Here is an 18051-nt window from a genome sequence, read left to right on the forward strand (position 1 = left end):
ATTCTTCCTACACCGTACAATAAGCTCACTCTTTCTCCTCTTTTAAGAGCTCCATCTCTTCCTCATAATCTTGTTTTTTGTTCATATGCTTGCTGAGGATAATGTCTGTCAAGTTACATTTGATGCTAACAAGTTTTACATATGGGACTCAACAACCAAGAAACTTCTAATGACTGGTCTAGCCAATCAAGGATTTTATCACACAATTGCCTTGAAACACTCCATGATGTTCTCCCACACATGGTACCAAAGACTTGGTCACCCTCACCACAAGACTATCTTTGATATCAAAACAAAATTCTCATGTAAAGATCACCTACTACTCTACAACATGCCAAGGACTGTTTACGCAACATAAGCCACAAGATGTTTTTTAATTCAAGTATCACTCAATATACTCTATTTGAAATGTTACATTCTAACGCTTGGGGTCCTTTCTCTCACCCCTCTAATGAAGGATATACCTATTATGTTACTTTTATCGATAGTTTTCACATTTTTATCGATGCAAGTAATTTTGACCTTAAATAATCGTACAAGTATTGGTTTTCAATTTTTTATTTGATTTTAATTTTTATTTAACCAAACAAACTAAAAAAAAAAGAAAAAAAAGTCAAAACTAAATGAAGGATTCATGAATTTAAATTGATATTATACATGTGCGATATGTTATTCTTGATGTTGTTTATAACCGAATTATAACAAACCTCTAAAATTGAGTTTCTTCGTGAGCATATTGTTTAAATGAAATTATACTTCAGTTTGGTAGGCTCGATTTTATCAAAATTTTAATTGATTCAGTTTTTTGGATTCAATCAATTTGTCCAATTTGAAAAACAATCCATCCAAACTTGGCCTAATGATCACCCTTATGTATGAGTTTATGGCTAACGGGTCTTATAGTTTTCATGATTGTTGTGGCAGTTACAAGTATTAAATACATAGAAACATTTTTCGGTATATTTCATATTTGATCTCTTAATGTTTTTTAATTTTGTAAAAGTGTCACTATATGTTCCACTGTTTATCATTTTGATAATACCCCTATGCAATTAATTTTATTTCATGTAAACCCTTATGAAATAATTAAATTTCGTTTAATTGTACTTAATACTTATAAAAAAAATTATTTCCCCTACGAGACAAAATATTAATAGCAAAAGATTGTTTCATTAGAATAAGTTTTCTTAAATTATATTTTTTTTAATAATTACTTTATGAAATATTTATTTATTTTCATTTTAGATAAGTAAATTTACTGGTATACCAATGCATTATTACGGTTCCGTTTGGGCAGCTTATCCACTGCGGTGGTGTTTTGAAAACACCGTCTTACCGTTTGGAAAAATATGTTTGAGCAGCTTATCCGAAAACACAATTGGTTTCTTACACTAAATGCATAACGCGAAGTTCGACCTGCGGTCTGCGTTTTTAGCTAAGCGGCTTATCTGAATAAGCACAAACTGCCCCATACGCACCCTAAGTCTGTAATGTCTTATTGCTACATTTAGCTTCGTAGGAGAGGTTGATATTACAAATTTTGCTCAACCTAAGTGATACATCACCTCTAGCTTAAGTTTATTTGGTTTCTGTTTAGCTCTATAACTTCATATATGACCTATATGAGATTTTTTATCAAAGTACTATTTGAAAGAATCAATACTATGCACTATTTCGTAAATAAATTTTCAATATTTATAGCTGTAATTGTCTATGTTCTCCTCCATGAAACAATAATATTGAAATATTGATATGTAGGGCTGTAGACGAGCTAAGCTCGTGTTTGACTCGTTTGAAATTGCTCGTGTTTGAAATCAGTTTATTTTTAAATTGGCTTGTGAACAATGTGTTTGCGTTCGGCTCGATTTAAATATTCTTGTTCGTATTCAACTTGTGTTTGACTTGAAATTGATTGGTTTAAATTAATTGGAAAAAATAGATGTAGAGTGTTGGATTTGAATATGGACCAAAATGTATGCAACAGAAGGCATATGATCACATTACCATACGAGCTGTTATGATTTAAACTTACATTTAAATATATATAATATTTAAATAATGTATTCTTATATAAATAATTATATGATTTTTTTAATTTGAGCTAAGACGAACCAAACACGAGCGAACAAAGAGCTGATCATGTTTAGCCAGTTTATAATTCGAGTTTAAAAAAATTATCCGTGTTCAACTTGTTTACTTAACGAATGAGCCGAATGCGACCAAAGAACGAAGCCTTTTTGACAGCCCTATTAATATGTGATTTCCCTTTAGAAAAAAAAGGTTCAGAATACAAGTATAAGATTACTATCTAATGTATCATATCTTCAAATTATGTTTGGGCATGGATTGAACCTCGTGCAAAATCCTTATATTATCCATGCCTTAATAAAGTATGAAAATTGCTCCAATATATCTGGATATAGTTTGATCACTTTAACCAAACATGTGTGACAATATTCAAATAATGTTTGAGCATGACTCGAATAGACTTCAAACATATTTTTGAGCCACATTCGAATATGTTTGTATAAGACTAATGCTCGAATTAACATATAATACAATATCATTCACTTCTATTAATTTTATAGTTGATTTAACTCGAGTGCTATATATATATCTTAGGGGCATTTACATACATACCACCCAATTCCAATGCAGTTATGTATTTAGCACAAACTTTATTACCAGCTAAAAACTTTCATATATAAAAAAAAAAAAATCACATATGTAAATACATTAGAATTGAGTGATATATATGCAACGCTTCCTTTATTTTATTGATTATTAAAAAGGCGTGATTTGCATACCTCATATAAAACAGTAGAATTTATATATTTCAAACTTTTCCGTTAACTCTGTCAATGACGGCCCACATTTCACTAGCGTGCCTCTCAAGGGTACTCTATCACAATTTTATCTGTTTGGATAAATCGAATCCCGCTGAAATCTAAGGTGATCACAATTTTTTAGTTGAGATCTGACTTCTTAAAAAAAAAAAACAATTATAATAATTATTATAATTTTTTGAATATTAAATTATTTTTAAGCAACTTCCAACTTTTGTAAGTACCCTTGCCTTCGAGAAATTATTGCATCATATATCTGGTGCAAATTTATATCATGTATCCAATGACAGGGAGCCACATGACAATTTGAACCCATTAACATGCACTGTTCGGGCTCGGGTTGCCATATGATCAGTGGACACCTGATAAAAATTTGCATCAACTGTCACAACGAGTGGCCCGATAACTCTCTCAACCATCCTCTCTCTCTCTCTCTCTCTCCATGCTAATGAAAGCGCCTCCAATGGAGAGACTAATCAAAGGCGGCGACAAACAGATCTTGGAGGTGGTGGAGATGTTGATCCTTTGCAGCCTCCGGTTGTTCAGCCGGCCAAACGCCGGCGACGAATGCGACCTATGTCTGTTCAATCCACCAAAACAAGCGACAAAACTTTGAAAAATGATCCCCTACTTGTTCCTTCGGAGGCTTCAATTGAGGAGATCTCACTGGCCTTGCATCTCGAAGCCGGAGCAGTGCTCGATCCTTGCCTTCTCTGTTTCCAACAAAGCTTGCATGCCATCCAGAGCTTCGGCAGCCTCATCCCTGTACACTCGAGTACTATTCTTGTGCTTGGACTAGAACGACAAAGTGACCGATGGTGGTAGTACATTTCAATAATATGTCTGTGTGCATTTCAATAATATGTCATCATATATATGCTATATTATGGAGGTTATTTTGAGATTATTGAACCGCAGAGGTTATTTCGAGATTATTGAAGAGAAATCTGTATATTCTACTTCAATAATCCATAAATAATTCTGAAATAATTTCTGCGGTTTCACTTCAATAACTCCGAATTAACATCACAGAGATTATTTCATGGTTATTTCTAGATTATTTCTGAGTTATTGAAATGAAATATGTGAGTTTGTCTTCAATAATCCTGAAATAACCCCGAAATAATCTCTACGGTGTTATTTTTAGGAGGTTATCTCGGGTTAATAAAATGAAACTGCGGAGGTTATTTCAAAGTTATTTCATGATTATTAGTTACAGTTTCACTATAATATTTTTAGGTGGGCTTGATATAACACACATAATAATATATTATTAGGGAGTTACGTCCGGGGGCCTGGACAAAATTTTTTTTCGTTTGGGGTTAAATATTTAATTTATAATATTTTGTCTGCTATTTATGTAAATTCCAAAAAAAAAAAAAAATTGTGTGACATGAGATGGCCGCCTTCAATTCCAACCTTTAGTAAAGTTATCCATAGAAAAAAAGAAACGAAAAAAGAAAACAGAAAAAAAAAAAAGCCTACAATCTCACCGGCTGCTTGATGATGTTACCCCCAGGGCTGCCAAAAAAACTCGTTGTTCGCGAACAGTTTGTGTTCGGTTCGTCAATGAGTTCGTGTTCGATTCGTTCGATAAGTAAACGAGACGAACGTGAACAAATTTTTTTCGTTTGGTTAGTTAAACGAGCCAAACACGAATAATGATGTGTTCGTTTGTGTTCGAATCATTATTGTTCGAAATATAAAATAATTTAAAATAATTATATATATAAAATTTATGATATTTTAAAAAATTAAAATTTATAAATTATAATATATAATAAATTAATAATAATAATAATATATTAATATATTATATTAGTATTATACTATCATATTTATATAATATAAGTTATATGATTAATATAATATATTATTTATATATATTAATATTAGTGGTTCGAAGTTCACGAACAGCTCATATTCACTCGTTCGTTAAAAATTAACACACTGATAATTTTGAACAAACTACATTTCAAACAGGGCCGATGACCGAGATTCGATTCCTCTTTCGTTCATCCACATCATAAGCGGCGAGACAACACGCAATCTTGCAGCCATGGATTTGTTGCCCTCGACGGCCGCAGCTACTTCCAGTGTCGAACTCCCTTCCCTCTCTCTTCTTCTTCCTTTCTTCTTCTCACAGCCTCCTCGGCCAAAATCGCCGAACATTTTTCTCAACGGCTACTCACCGTCGGCCAACGACGATAAAACAACCACCATAAGAACCAGCAGGAGGAGTTTCACGCTCTTTTCGCTCTTTCCTGCATCCATCTCTTTCTCACCATCGTTGTCCGCCGTTCCGCTTCTCAGTTTAGAGCGATATACCGACGAGATCGAGGGTTTCACTCTCCTCAAGCCTTCCACATGGGCGAAGGTTCTTCGTTTTCCACTCTTCCTTTTCTATTTTCAAATTTATTCTGATCTGTGAAGAGCTGTAGATGGAGAAGGCGGGTGCGGCGGCCCTGTTCGAGGAGGGGAAAGGGAGCAACAGCATTGGTGTGGTGGTCAACCCTGTTCGGCTCTCATCTCTCAAGGAATTTGGGACGCCGGAGTTTGTTGCTGAAAAGCTAATCCAAGCTGAGAGCCGTAAGGTTTTTCCTCTTCTCTTTCCTTATCTCTTTTTCTTTTCAGTTTGCTTGAATTATACTGCTGATGAAAAATGAGTATTGGTGATGATTATGAATTTTGGCATTTTATTATTAATTAAGAATTAATTTCAATGGTTACAAAATATTTACCAGTTCAAGACACCTGCGTGTAGTTCACTCGACCTCGCACGCGGATAATAAACTGATGTCCTTGTTCCTCTATTCCCCATGAACGTATACACGAGACTGCAGCAAACATTAAACAAACCCTAATGTTTAAATCTTGACATTATGTCTGAAATTATTTTAGAGTTCGTAAGGGTGAAATGAAAACTAGAAAAGTAATTTCAGTTTATATATCCACGTACAATATTAAGTACCTATAATTTTTTTATAATTGTTATTTACTTTAGGTGAAAATTAAGTTAAAATTTCATTACTCTAAGCTTAAAAATGCATTTTTGGGTACTTCTATTTCAAAGATGTCTAAGAGAATTTTAGGAAAATTACATATTTTAATTTGTTAACATAATTAATGAAATAATTTCTATTTAAGCAAGAGATATTACTATATAGCTTAAGTAGAAATTTTGAAGTAGATAAAAATTAAATTTTAATGATCATATATATATATATATGTATGTGCAATTATTATAAAAAACAATATGTGCAATTATTATAAAAAACATCCAAGTGATGATAATTATAATAAAATGATTGCTAATTTAAACATACAATAGAAAATAAAGAAGGAAAAAAATGAATATAAGCTAATTAAAGCTAATTTGTTACTATAAGTACACCCAAAATAGATTGATTGAAGAAACGACATCTGATCACAGAGAGCAGGTGGGTTAACATGTTTTTTTTTAGACAATTTTGTTATCTTTTAAATCTTTTTTAATATTTTTTAAAGTGTGAATGTTATATTTTTTTATATGTTGACAAAAATATTAAATAAAGGTAAGAAATTGCATTTACATATTTAAATGTGAAGTTATTCCCATATGATATTGGTTGGGGAAGCAACTTACTTGTGCACATAGAAATAAATATAAATAAAAATGGTTTCCTATCTTTTTGATGGATTTTGAAAAAAAATTATGAAATGCATACTTTTAGTGCATACATAGACGATGACTCTCATGACAGATATTTTAAATGAATGAATAAAATTAATAATGAAATTATTTTATTTATTTTTTCATTTTATGGTTTAGTCTGTAATTTTTTATAAAACTATAAATTTACTATTTTATTTTATAAAATATTATAAAAATTTGGATTATTATAATTTTGAGACATTTTATCCACTGAGTCAATCAACTCATTTCTCCAGTTAATATTTTTCAAGAAAATCTCCTCTATATGGTATATGAACCCTAGAGATTATGCTCACAAATATTGAGGAGCCCCAGTGTGATAGGTAAGGTATTTTAATTTTTTACTTTGACACCAATTATAAAAATTTAAAATCTGAACGAATTTTGTAAGTTAAAGTCATGTATAAAAATGACACTTTTGTTTTGAACGACTTTTATTTATGTAAAAAAACTTTTAGAAATAAAAATTTTTAGATAGTACTTGCTTCGTCCGATCGTCCGTTCCACCCTTGATATTTCAAGCTCTTGGGTTAGGTCGTGACAAGAGTAATATCAGAGTCCAAGTATAGAGTTAGTAAGAAGATAATCATAAAAAAGAGCCACCAGAAAAATTGTTATATCATAAAGAAATTAAATAATAAATTTGAATATTTATTGTAATAATTATAAAATTTGGCATCTCAAAGCAACTGAAATGAATTAAGTGAATATAGATGGAAACACTACAGAGGTGAGAACTGTTGAGTAATAACATCGATCACCATTATTGCTTGTTGATACTTCATATAATGGTGCTAGTGTTCCTGTGAATGCATCTACACAGACGATGACTATAGTGACAACCAATTCAGTGCTCTCGGCCCCAAACTAGTGCTAGTGGAGCAATGTCTATGGATCAATATTTGAAGCTATTTTAGGCTATAAGACCATCTCTCTTTTTAACAGCATAAGGGTTAATTGAGCTAAAAATTTGTTATTGTAGATCATAAAGATTATTGATAACATATATTGTTCACAAGAGAAGATAGTTACATTGATTATCTTCACTTTCGAATGAGAAATACAACACAACTGTAGAAAATGTTTGGTAGACAAAACAACAACTTGATTTAGTGGGAATTTTGTGAAGATATTTTGTAACTTGTTTATTTCTTCTCTCAATTAAGAGGTGGATGTAGGACATATTTATTAGGTGGCGACCTCCATTATGCAGTATAAAGATGAGTTCACCATGATTTTTCAGAATCTCAATACAAAAGAAAAATGTTATCTTACTCTTTGGATAAAATAATGTTTATCTGCAAGATTTAATCATTCGGGAATTGATGATTACTTAGACTTGATGGATAGAGGGAGTGGGATAAAAATTGATTTGTTGGCTAAATAAAAATGTAAAATTTTCAAAAAAGAAAAGGGGATAAAAAATTCAGATCTAATTAGGCCACTCAATCTGTTCATTATGAGCAATTCAGTTGGAAGAAGTCTAAATTTAGCAATAGTGACAATGACAATACCAATTGTGTTTTACCTGTGCAAAATGTGAAGGTTTATTGGGGAGAATATTTATCGGGTTCCAACACCTTTATAGGGGACAATAACAACTGCGTTTTATTCTGCGATATGGAGGAATGAAGGCATAATGCCCTTAGTTTATTACCCGCGGGCTATGCGGGGTCGAGTGAATGACACCTACAAGATAGGTGCCATGAGCAGGTAAATAAATTTTTTTTTTTGTAAGGGAAATTTACATACGTAGCACACAATTCTATGTATTTACATCTCTCACATAAATTTTTATATTTTCATATATATCACTTTGGTGTTTTAAACCGATGCATGAAATTGTATATTTAACCTTTAAAGAATGATAATAATAATATTTTTGATGCGATATTAAAGATTTGAGTGATGCGTGTGTAACGTGAAAGTTCAGGTGTGAGATCTGTAAATAAATAAGAATTGTGTGCTAGGAATGTTAACGCCCCTTTTTTAATATTTGAAATTAACTCTTAATTAATAATTACAGTGTTAGTATTCTTACAAATTGATACATGAAGTCAAATTTTCATTAATAAGAGATAATTAATTTAGTTTTCTTCTCTCGTCTAATCGTCACAGATAATGGAGTGTTAAAACATAAGGGAGTAGTGCCCTGATGCATCCGTTTTAAGCACCAAATACATGTAGGATTCGCAAAAAAAAAATGGACACAAGAAGAAATCGAGCAAAGAATTCTACCTTGCCAACAGATGTTCTAAGTACATTAAGTACTTATTCTCAACACAAAGAGAAACCCAAATCTTCTGATTCAAATAAATAGGAAAATATCTTAACATCTCTTAGAAATCTGAGAATCACGCAAGGAGATAATAAACACTAAAATCTAAATTATGCTAGAACGTCTCCTTCCATATACTTCTAGAAGATGACACCAAATCAGTTTTTTCTTTCTTCTTCTTCTTCTTCTTCTGCCCTTTGGCTGACCTTATAACGTTGCTTAATGTACTTCAATTAAGTGCTTTTCTGGTCTGATATTGATCTTAGAGGTGTGTTGGCTCATCTTAGAGTTGGGCATGATCCCTTTTGTTCCCAAATCATATACTATTTGGAACTTAACTAAATCATTAGATTTCAAAACTAAAGTGAAACCAATGTTTCAAATTGATTTTCTTATTTATTTAAGAATGTAACATATCACTTCAAATGGTTTGGTTTGGTTCATATTGGTTATTCTAAAATATGCTAAACTCTTTGGCCTGGCTTGATTTTTTTTCTCAAGATTTTGATATAATTACAGACTTTGAGTTGATTCTGGTTTGCTCAAACATGAACTAAATGCAAGAATTGGATATTTTTTTAATATTTCATTTTTCAAATTTTCTATTATTTGGGCCAAAATTGGTGATTTGATAATGATTAAAGGCTCTTTTAATGAACTACTAATGCTGCCACTAAATTGAGCGTCGAAGGGTCTTTCCTAAGATAAAAATTTTTGGTTGGCAGACTAACTTATTTTTTAACTTTATACTATGCAAAGTACAATATGAGGTTTAAGACAACCATCTATCCTAACCCTATGGCATCAAACAGCATTTTTTGCATGTGATAAGTTAAAGAAAACATTTGAAAGGATAGTTACCTTGGGACAAGATAGTGGAATTGTAAAGATGAGAAATTATAAATCTTTTTAGATAGTTTAGAAAGGTAAATTAGAATTCCTTAATTGAGCATAATTTGATGTGGTATAAGATGAGTATGTCAAATAGGAAGGACGGAAATCAGGGAGCTAAATTAGGAGTTTTCTATAATTAGGAGCTTCCATATTTAAATTATTTTCAATATCTTTATTCTGATTTATTTCTCTTTTAGCCGAATATTTAAATTAGGAATTTGTACAAACTATTATTTATAGCAATAAAAGCAAAAGAAAAAAACATTTAGCCTATTTTTCTCAAAACTTTGACTTGATATCATAGCCAAATTTTTGTCTTAATCACCGATAGTTGTTGGGGGACCATGAAGCAGATAGGACACCCATCTGACAAAGCCCTTCATGACGGAAGCTGACATGACACACAACTTTGCACGCCCCTCAAAGCCACGTCCAATATTTATGGCCTGAATCTTTGGCGTCTTCGAAGTTAGGAATCGTTTGTCCTTCTTCGACTGCAAATCTCCTAGAGTCTCGCCGGGACAGCTCGTCTGCTTTGTCTAAAACCCTCGTCTGCTTTGTCTGCGCCACTCAACTGCTTCAGCGACTTCGTCTGGACTGTTAGCCTGCTCGTTTGGCTTGCTCGACCTCGACTGTTCAGTCTCATGGAGTGCTTCGCCCGCTTCCACTGCTTCGCTTGATCGTCTACCTCGACTGTTCGATCGATTAATTGGTCTGTCAGTTCCGTCTACTACGCTTGCTCCCTCTACTTCGTCTGCTTCATCTTCGACTAGTTTTGTCTCCCGCCTCTTCATTCAAACTCCGTCTTCGACATCTTCGAGTGCTTGCTCCTAGTTGTAGACGTTCGCAAGGGGAGGTGACGGCGAGGTCGCCAACGACCCGAGTTTCCCACCCATCCATCGCTGAGCAGAACGAGCATTCGACCTGGATGATGAGCCACCCATCGACGCTAAGCATGTTCTATGAGATCACAACATGTCATGATGTTTCTTGATTATGATGGCACGCTCTTGCCTATCGTCGACGATCCCGACCACGCTTTCATGTCCAATGCGGTTCGTTACTTGCTTGTCTATATGCTTTTGATGATATGAGTTTTAGTATTGATTGCATTATGATATATGCCAAAGCCGTGAGTTTAGATCTGTTGGTCAGGGGAGCTTCATAAAATTTGAAATAGGAAAAGCTAAATGTTAGTGGTAACATAGAGGAGTATGAGGTACAGGAGCAGATTGGCAAAAGGGCATGAGGCTCTGCTCTGCTTTGCTCGTGAAAAATAAGGTGGAAAAGAAGAATTATGTCTTGAAGAATATCATACTTGCTCAACAGACAGATAAATGCCGCTGGTCTACTCGCCAAGAGATGAAACTTATTCTAAAGTGCAAAATTCATTCATTATGGAGTATAAAGATTCTTGGGTTTAAAAGGGCTGTTATGTTTGTATTATCATTTGTTCGATTCATATCTTTTTCGCTAGACATCGCTGCTTTTGCGGTATCTTTGACACTCAATGACTTCGACATCTCGGCTTCAACACTTTTAACGTGAAGATCAGGGAACAAATCGTCCTCGTCGTCGTAGGAAGAATCAATAGCATTTGGATTGTATAACAGGACACAAATCCTACTTGTGGGCTATGATCAGTAGCATTTTGATCAGGAAAAGGATCTTACTGGTAGGCCATAATCGATAGCATTTGGATCGTGTTACTGGATCTTATTTGTGGGCTATGATTGGTAGCATTTAGATCAGGACGCGGATCCTACTTGTAGGCTATGATCGATAACATTTGGATCGTGTAACTGTATCCTATTTGTAGGCTATGATCGGTAGCATTTGGATCGTGTAACTGGAAGCAAATCCTTCTTGTGATTATGATTCAAATTTCTGGACGACAATGATAAATAATTTCTTGTTTTTCTTTATTTAAATCATGTTATGGTTCAGGAGTTGTCTTTGAGGCATCGACATTCTCGGTTTCGGCACTTTTGACGTCGACACTCACGACTTGCAAATTGTTGGTCCAAACAAAGTTTCTTGTTGGCAAATTGATACTTCATAATCAATTAACATCAATTTCAGTGGGGATGTCAATCACGAAGGACGGAAATCAGGGAGCTAAATTAGGAGTTTTCTATAATTAAGAGCTTTCCTTATTTAAATTATGCTTTCTTATTTAAATTATTTTCAATGTCTTTATTCTGATTTATTTTCCTTTTGACTGAATATTTAGATTAGAAATATGTATTACTAAGTCATCTAAAATAGATTATTACTTTATTATTTACCTAATATAGATTGTACAGACTATTATTTATAACAATGAAAGCTAAGGAAAAAAGACATTCAACCTATTTTTCTCAAAATTTTTACATGATATCAGAGCCAAGTTTTTACCCTAACCATCGGTAGTCGTTGGAGGACCGTCAAGACTCTCTTCCCGCCGACCTTCTTGCGGGAAGGGAGAAACTATTTCTTTACTCTGATTCACCCATCTGACAAAGCCCATCGCGACGGAAGCAGACATGACACACGACTTTACACACCCCTCAGAGCCACGTCCAATATTTACGAGCTGAATCTTTGGAATCTTCGAAGTTAGGAAATGTTTGTCCTTCTTCGACTGCAGATCTTTGAGTCTCGTTGCGACTGCTCGTCTGCTTTGTCTAAAATCCTCGTATGCTTTGTCTGTGCCGCTCGATTGCTTCGGCGGCTTCGTCTGAACTGTTCGCCTGCTTCTTTGGCTCACTCGACCTTGACTGTTCAGTCTTATGGAGTGCTTCACCTGCTTTCACTGCTTCGCTTGATCGTCTGTCTCGACTGTTCTGTCGATTAATTGGTTCGTTAGTTTCGTCTACTGCGCTCACTCCCTCTACTTCGTCTGCTTCATCTTCGACTAGTTTCGTCTCCCGCCTCTTCGTTCGAACTCTGTCTTCGACATCTTCGAGTGCTTGCTCCAAGTTGTCGGCGTTCGCAAGGGGAGGAGACGGCGAAATCATAGATGAATAATGTGGATATGAGATTGCGTAATAAAATATTGACTTAGAAAAATTAGCCAATTTTTTAGAATTAATGTGGAATCATGTCAGTAATTTTTTCGTTAAAAGTGATTTCTGTGTTAAAAAATTTTAATGAAAAAGTATAAATGGCCTAAAATGATCATTAATTGATTATTGTTGACCTTGAGAATTAGTTGATGCGCATTAAGACATCAAGGCCCATTTAAAAGGATTGTTGAAGTTACTGAAAACATGTACGATGGAGCACGAGCTTGCATTAGAATTAATTATGAAGTGACCAAAGGGATGACATAAGAATCAAAATGGACTCCTTTTCTTTTTTTTATTGGCTATGGAAATACTCACAAATGATATACAAAATAACGTCTTCGATATATACATCATTTTGATGGCATTATTTGATGGCATTATTTTGAATTGGTGAGAAATCTCTTAGAATAAGTGAAATGTTGGAACATTATATAAATGTTTTGATTATAGAGGGCTTATATATATTATAATAAATGTTGATTACTTGATATACAATTTTAATGAATGTGATATTCATAGTTAATGTCAATGTTGTTAGATGATAAAGTGACATTTATTTGTTATAAATTTTGTTGAGAAATTGGGGCGAAGAAAAACAAGAACGACACAAATCCAGAAGAACACACAGAGATTTAACGAGGTTCGACAAAGATGTTCGGCACATCCTCGGGAGCAGAGCGGCGTCCTTCTTTTCAATATTTAGAAAAGAGTACAAAATACAAGATTCAGCTCTCTCTAAGACCTAGGCTTACAAACATGTCTATTTATAATCCTAGAGTAAACCCTACAGTACAATATGTAATTACCAAATTACCCATGTACCGTATATTGGGGCGTTGACCCAGCACCCCCAACCCACATAACGTAACTTCACGATTTGGACAGATTCTTCCGCTTCGCTCCGCTCTGCTCAGCTTCGTTTCTGCGTCTGTCCCTATATGGTATATGAGTCATACCATAACAAATCTCCCCCTTGGCGAAATTCAGAAAATACTTCCAAATTTTCTTCTCCATAAGATTCCTTGTTGAGCCAGAAATGGTACTTTGATTCTGCTACAAATCCTTTTAAATAATCGCTTAATTAAGATTCTTTAATTAAATTCACCTTAATTAAGTTTCCAAGAAAAATGATTTTCCCTTAATTAAGTTTTCCAGAGAAGTAACAAAATCTTTCCAAAAAAAGAATTGAAATATTCCCTTAATTAAATATTTCATTTAATTAACTGGATTTCAAATCATTTCCTTTCTTCAGCCTCCAGCAAAAAAATCTCACATCCGCAGATCCAACAGAGGAAATCCACCAAAAGAAAATATTTCGCGGCTCCTGTTAAAGAAAGAAAATCACATTCCAATTGCTCCGCTCCGCTTTCCTTCCAAAATTTTCTTTGAAATTTTTTTTTCGGCGTCCTGGAATAGCTCCGCTGCACCGCAAAATTTGAAGAATATTCCAAATTTACTTCTCCGCAGTTTTCTCCGCTCACTCTAGCGAAGGAAATAAAAAATTCTTTCTATTTCCGCTCCGCCTCTTGCAAAGGAAATTTAGCACCAGCCAAAGAAAAATTCGAAAATTCTTCTAAATTTTCTTCTTCACAACCCTTCCTCCGCTCAACCCGCAAAGGAATGAAATATTTCCTTCTAATTTCTCCTAATTCAGAATTGCCTCCACAACAAACAGACATCAATGGAAATTGATTCTCCTTCTCCAGTAAACGGAGAAGAATGGAAATCGCGAAAGAAATTCCTCCGCTTCCGCCTCAATCACGCCTCCAATTCCTCCTTCCGCTCGAACTCGCAGAGTCCTGATCCGTGTCCTGATCCGCGATTCCTTTCTGTCGCCAAAACAGAAGCACGAACGTCCCTCCCGCGACGCGAACTCTTCCTTCTGCCTCCCGCCTCATGCGGGAACAGTGCATCTGCGAACTCGGCCCTGTAGCTGCGATCCTCCGCTCCTTCCCGCACCAGTCAACTCCCCAGCAGCCTTCGCACCGATGTCTTGCCGCCGCCAATCGCAACTTCTTGCAATTCGTGAATTCTCCTGTTATATCGAAGCCGCGAACTAGTGAACTCTTCTGCTGTACCGCGAACTCGCGAACTCTTCTTCTTCTGCTGCTGTACTGAAACCCCGTCCTTCCAGCGCCGAGCCGTCCGAATCGCAGCGTAGCCCAATTCCCCGAAGCCTTCGCCGAACTGCTTGCAACCTCTGTCTGCCGCGAACGGTAGAGAAATCAGAAGAACTCTGCGACACTTCTGCAAACTGTGTCGAAACCTTTGCGTTTGTTCGCAGTAACACGCGAACCTGCTTTGCTCACGATTCTGAAAATGAAGCCTAAGCCGAAATCCTCGTCCCGCCGAACTCCTCTTCGAAGATTAGGAACTACGGCGACCCTTGCTCCGGTCGAATTCACTGAAGCAACTTCCTGCGCTGAATCTGACACCCTAGCCGCCAAACTCCTCTGCCAAAATCTTCTTTATTCCTGCGCTGCCGAAATTTTTCTTCTCTGTCCTTAAACCTCGCTTTGATACCACTTGTTGAGAAATTAAGACGAAGAAAAACAAGAACGACACAAATCCAGAAGAACACATAGAGATTTAACGAGGTTCGACAAAGATGACTACGTTCTCGGAAGCAAAGCGGCGACCTCCTTTTCAATATTCAGAAAAAAATACAGAATATAAGATTCAGCTCTCTCTAAGGCCTAGGATTACAAACATGTCTATTTATAATTCTAGAGTAAACCTTACAGTACAATATGTAATTACAAAATTACGTAATTACAAAATTACCTATAGTGGGGCGTTGACCCAACACCCCTAACCCACATAACGTAACTTCCCGATTTGGGCAGATTCTTCCGCTTCGTTCCAGCGTCTGTCCCTATATGGTATATGAGCCATACCATAACAAATTTAATCTCTTAGATCTGTTATACAAAAGAAATATGATATAAATTACGATATAACTTCTATAATTAAGGTTCATTGGTTTAAATGAGAAAAAAATTAAAAGTATCATGTAATAAAAAAATGTGTTGGATAGTTAAGGGTAAATTTAAATAAGGATATAACTTCCAGAATTATGGCTCATTAGTTTAAATAAATAAAATTTTAAAAGTATTATGTAATAAAAGGATGTGACGGAGACTTAATGGTAAATTTTATAAAATTGTAATTAGGCCGACTGCTTTGTATGTATTTGAGTGTATGATGTAAAAGTTGGTTTATGCATAACTTGAGCTTGATAGGAATGAGTATGTTGTGTTTGTTCTGTGGCAAATTAGGAATGTTGATAATGTAATTGAAAATAGATAGATTGTTTGGATATGTACAACAAATCATAGGAAACATTGGATGAGCAAATAAAATTTTTTTCAGAGGATTGGAAAGGAGAAGTTGTAGACTTTATGTAAAATGTTGATAGAAGTTTTTCAAAATATTTTTTAAATAAGAGATTTGACATATTGGGCAACATTTAACACGATTGAATGAAAAATGAGATCCCATAAAGCCTACCCTAAATAATTGAGATAAGGCTAATATTGATGATGAAGAAGAAGATATTCCAAATTTTTTTTTTCTAAAATCATTTATTTTAAATATAATGTTTGCCCTAACAGTTGTTCCCCACCCTCCTGCCCCTATTAGGAATTTTTGTGCTTACTATGCTCTTGTTTTTGTAGGAGAGCACCAAGTATGCTAAATTGATAACAGTTGCTGAAAGGTTAGATCATGGAGGCCGACCCCTTTATGAGTTTGAATACGCAGTAGACAGCACCAGAGGAGGAATGAAAAGGATCTTTTCAGCTGCATTTGTAGCCTCAAAGAAACTGTATCTTCTCAACATTGCCTACTCTGATCGCCCAGAGAATCCCTTGGATACTGACACTCGAATGATTTTGAGACAAATTCTTCATTCTTTTGGCTCTACTGTATAATTAGGACAGTCCTGTTTGGTAGTGATGAGCAAAAGTTACAGAGGAAGTGACGAATTTTTGGCTAAACTGGGTTTGAGTCTACATATTGTCTTGAATATTTACCATTTACAGTTCTACTCTAATTCTTTTAATGCTCCTAAATTATCAAATGATAGAAATGCCCTTGTTGTTCAAACTCAATAAACATTTAATGTTATTTCTTCCTATCTCTCATGGCGCAGTTTGATGCATAATTGTCACATATGCAGTTAATCATTAAAAAAACACAGGATTTTTAGTAGAACTCGCTTTCTTGACTCATTTTTTTTCCTGTTTTGTCACATGAATTTGTTTGCTCATACCATGCAAACTGTAATTTGAGCCGATTGCCTTTTGATTGTAACATGAAGGACGCTGAGGACGAGTCTCCAAGGAACGAGCAAATATTTCATTCGGACTCTGCACGTAAATTACGTCCGGAGTTCAATGATGGGGCGCCGTGTGTCAAGTGAGCCCACCACAATGCATTAAGATTGGTCAGTGCTAAAATTGTGGGGCCCACTTGACATGTGACACCCCATCATTGGACTCCGGATGCATCTGGAGTCTTTGCCTAATATTTTTTTTACTAAGAAACACTTACTGCACACATTCTACAGCTCCTCTTCTTCTGGTGTATTGCTTCTTTTCTTTAACTCGGGCCTACGCATAACTATGTTAGTCTAAATATAATTATTATGATTGTTTAGGCCTTCTGTGTTTTGTGTGAAAACTTATTCCATATTGCAGAGATGCGTACAATGTCCGATCTCCACCGTCCATCACAGCAAAGATGTATGACGGTGGGCCCTATTTTGATTTTTTTTTTTTTTAATTTGCTGTGATGAACGATAGAGATCGGACAACACTGCATGCATCTCTACATATGGTGTCCGTATGAAATAATTTTTCCTTTTGTGCACGACTGTGTCTCCAACAAATCGAGCTTCTGCTTTCGTCATTCCCAATAGGAAATTCAAAATTAATGCATACCGACTTAATTTAAATAATTAACATTAGCTTCAATAACGGGCATTATTTTGTCTTCCCACTACATTCTTAATGCCTTTAAATCAACACATGTCCATGAATATTTGGCAGACATAATTTTTTTTCCCCAAAATTTCACCCAAAATCATTTAAAAACCCCTCGTTTGTTTTCATTTATACCACACAATTGTTAGCATGTGGCATTTACTGAATGATTTGTGAGGCTGCCTGCTTTTCTTCACAAATGTATTAAAATTTATAGCGGCTTTTACATGTATACCACACAATTTTTATGTATTTATATGTTTAACATCTAAACTTTCATATTTATATGCATAACATTCAACTC

At 34.9% G+C, this 18051-nt stretch overlaps 1 protein-coding gene across 1 annotated transcript; it reads left to right on the plus strand.

Annotated features, from left to right (window-relative positions):
- The first annotated feature begins 4791 nt into the window (after positions 1-4791).
- LOC110029886 (psbP domain-containing protein 2, chloroplastic) lies at positions 4792-16908 on the plus strand. Its single transcript, XM_020732371.1, has 3 exons — positions 4792-5223; positions 5288-5440; positions 16440-16908. The coding sequence occupies exons 1-3, from the start codon at positions 4906-4908 to the stop codon at positions 16692-16694; spliced, it is 726 nt and encodes a 241-aa protein (XP_020588030.1). The 5' UTR covers positions 4792-4905; the 3' UTR covers positions 16695-16908.
- Positions 16909-18051: the final 1143 nt, after the last annotated feature.

Source organism: Phalaenopsis equestris, unplaced genomic scaffold (genome assembly GCF_001263595.1).
Source record: "Phalaenopsis equestris unplaced genomic scaffold, ASM126359v1 Scaffold000609, whole genome shotgun sequence".
Classification (NCBI taxonomy): Eukaryota; Viridiplantae; Streptophyta; class Magnoliopsida; order Asparagales; family Orchidaceae; genus Phalaenopsis; species Phalaenopsis equestris.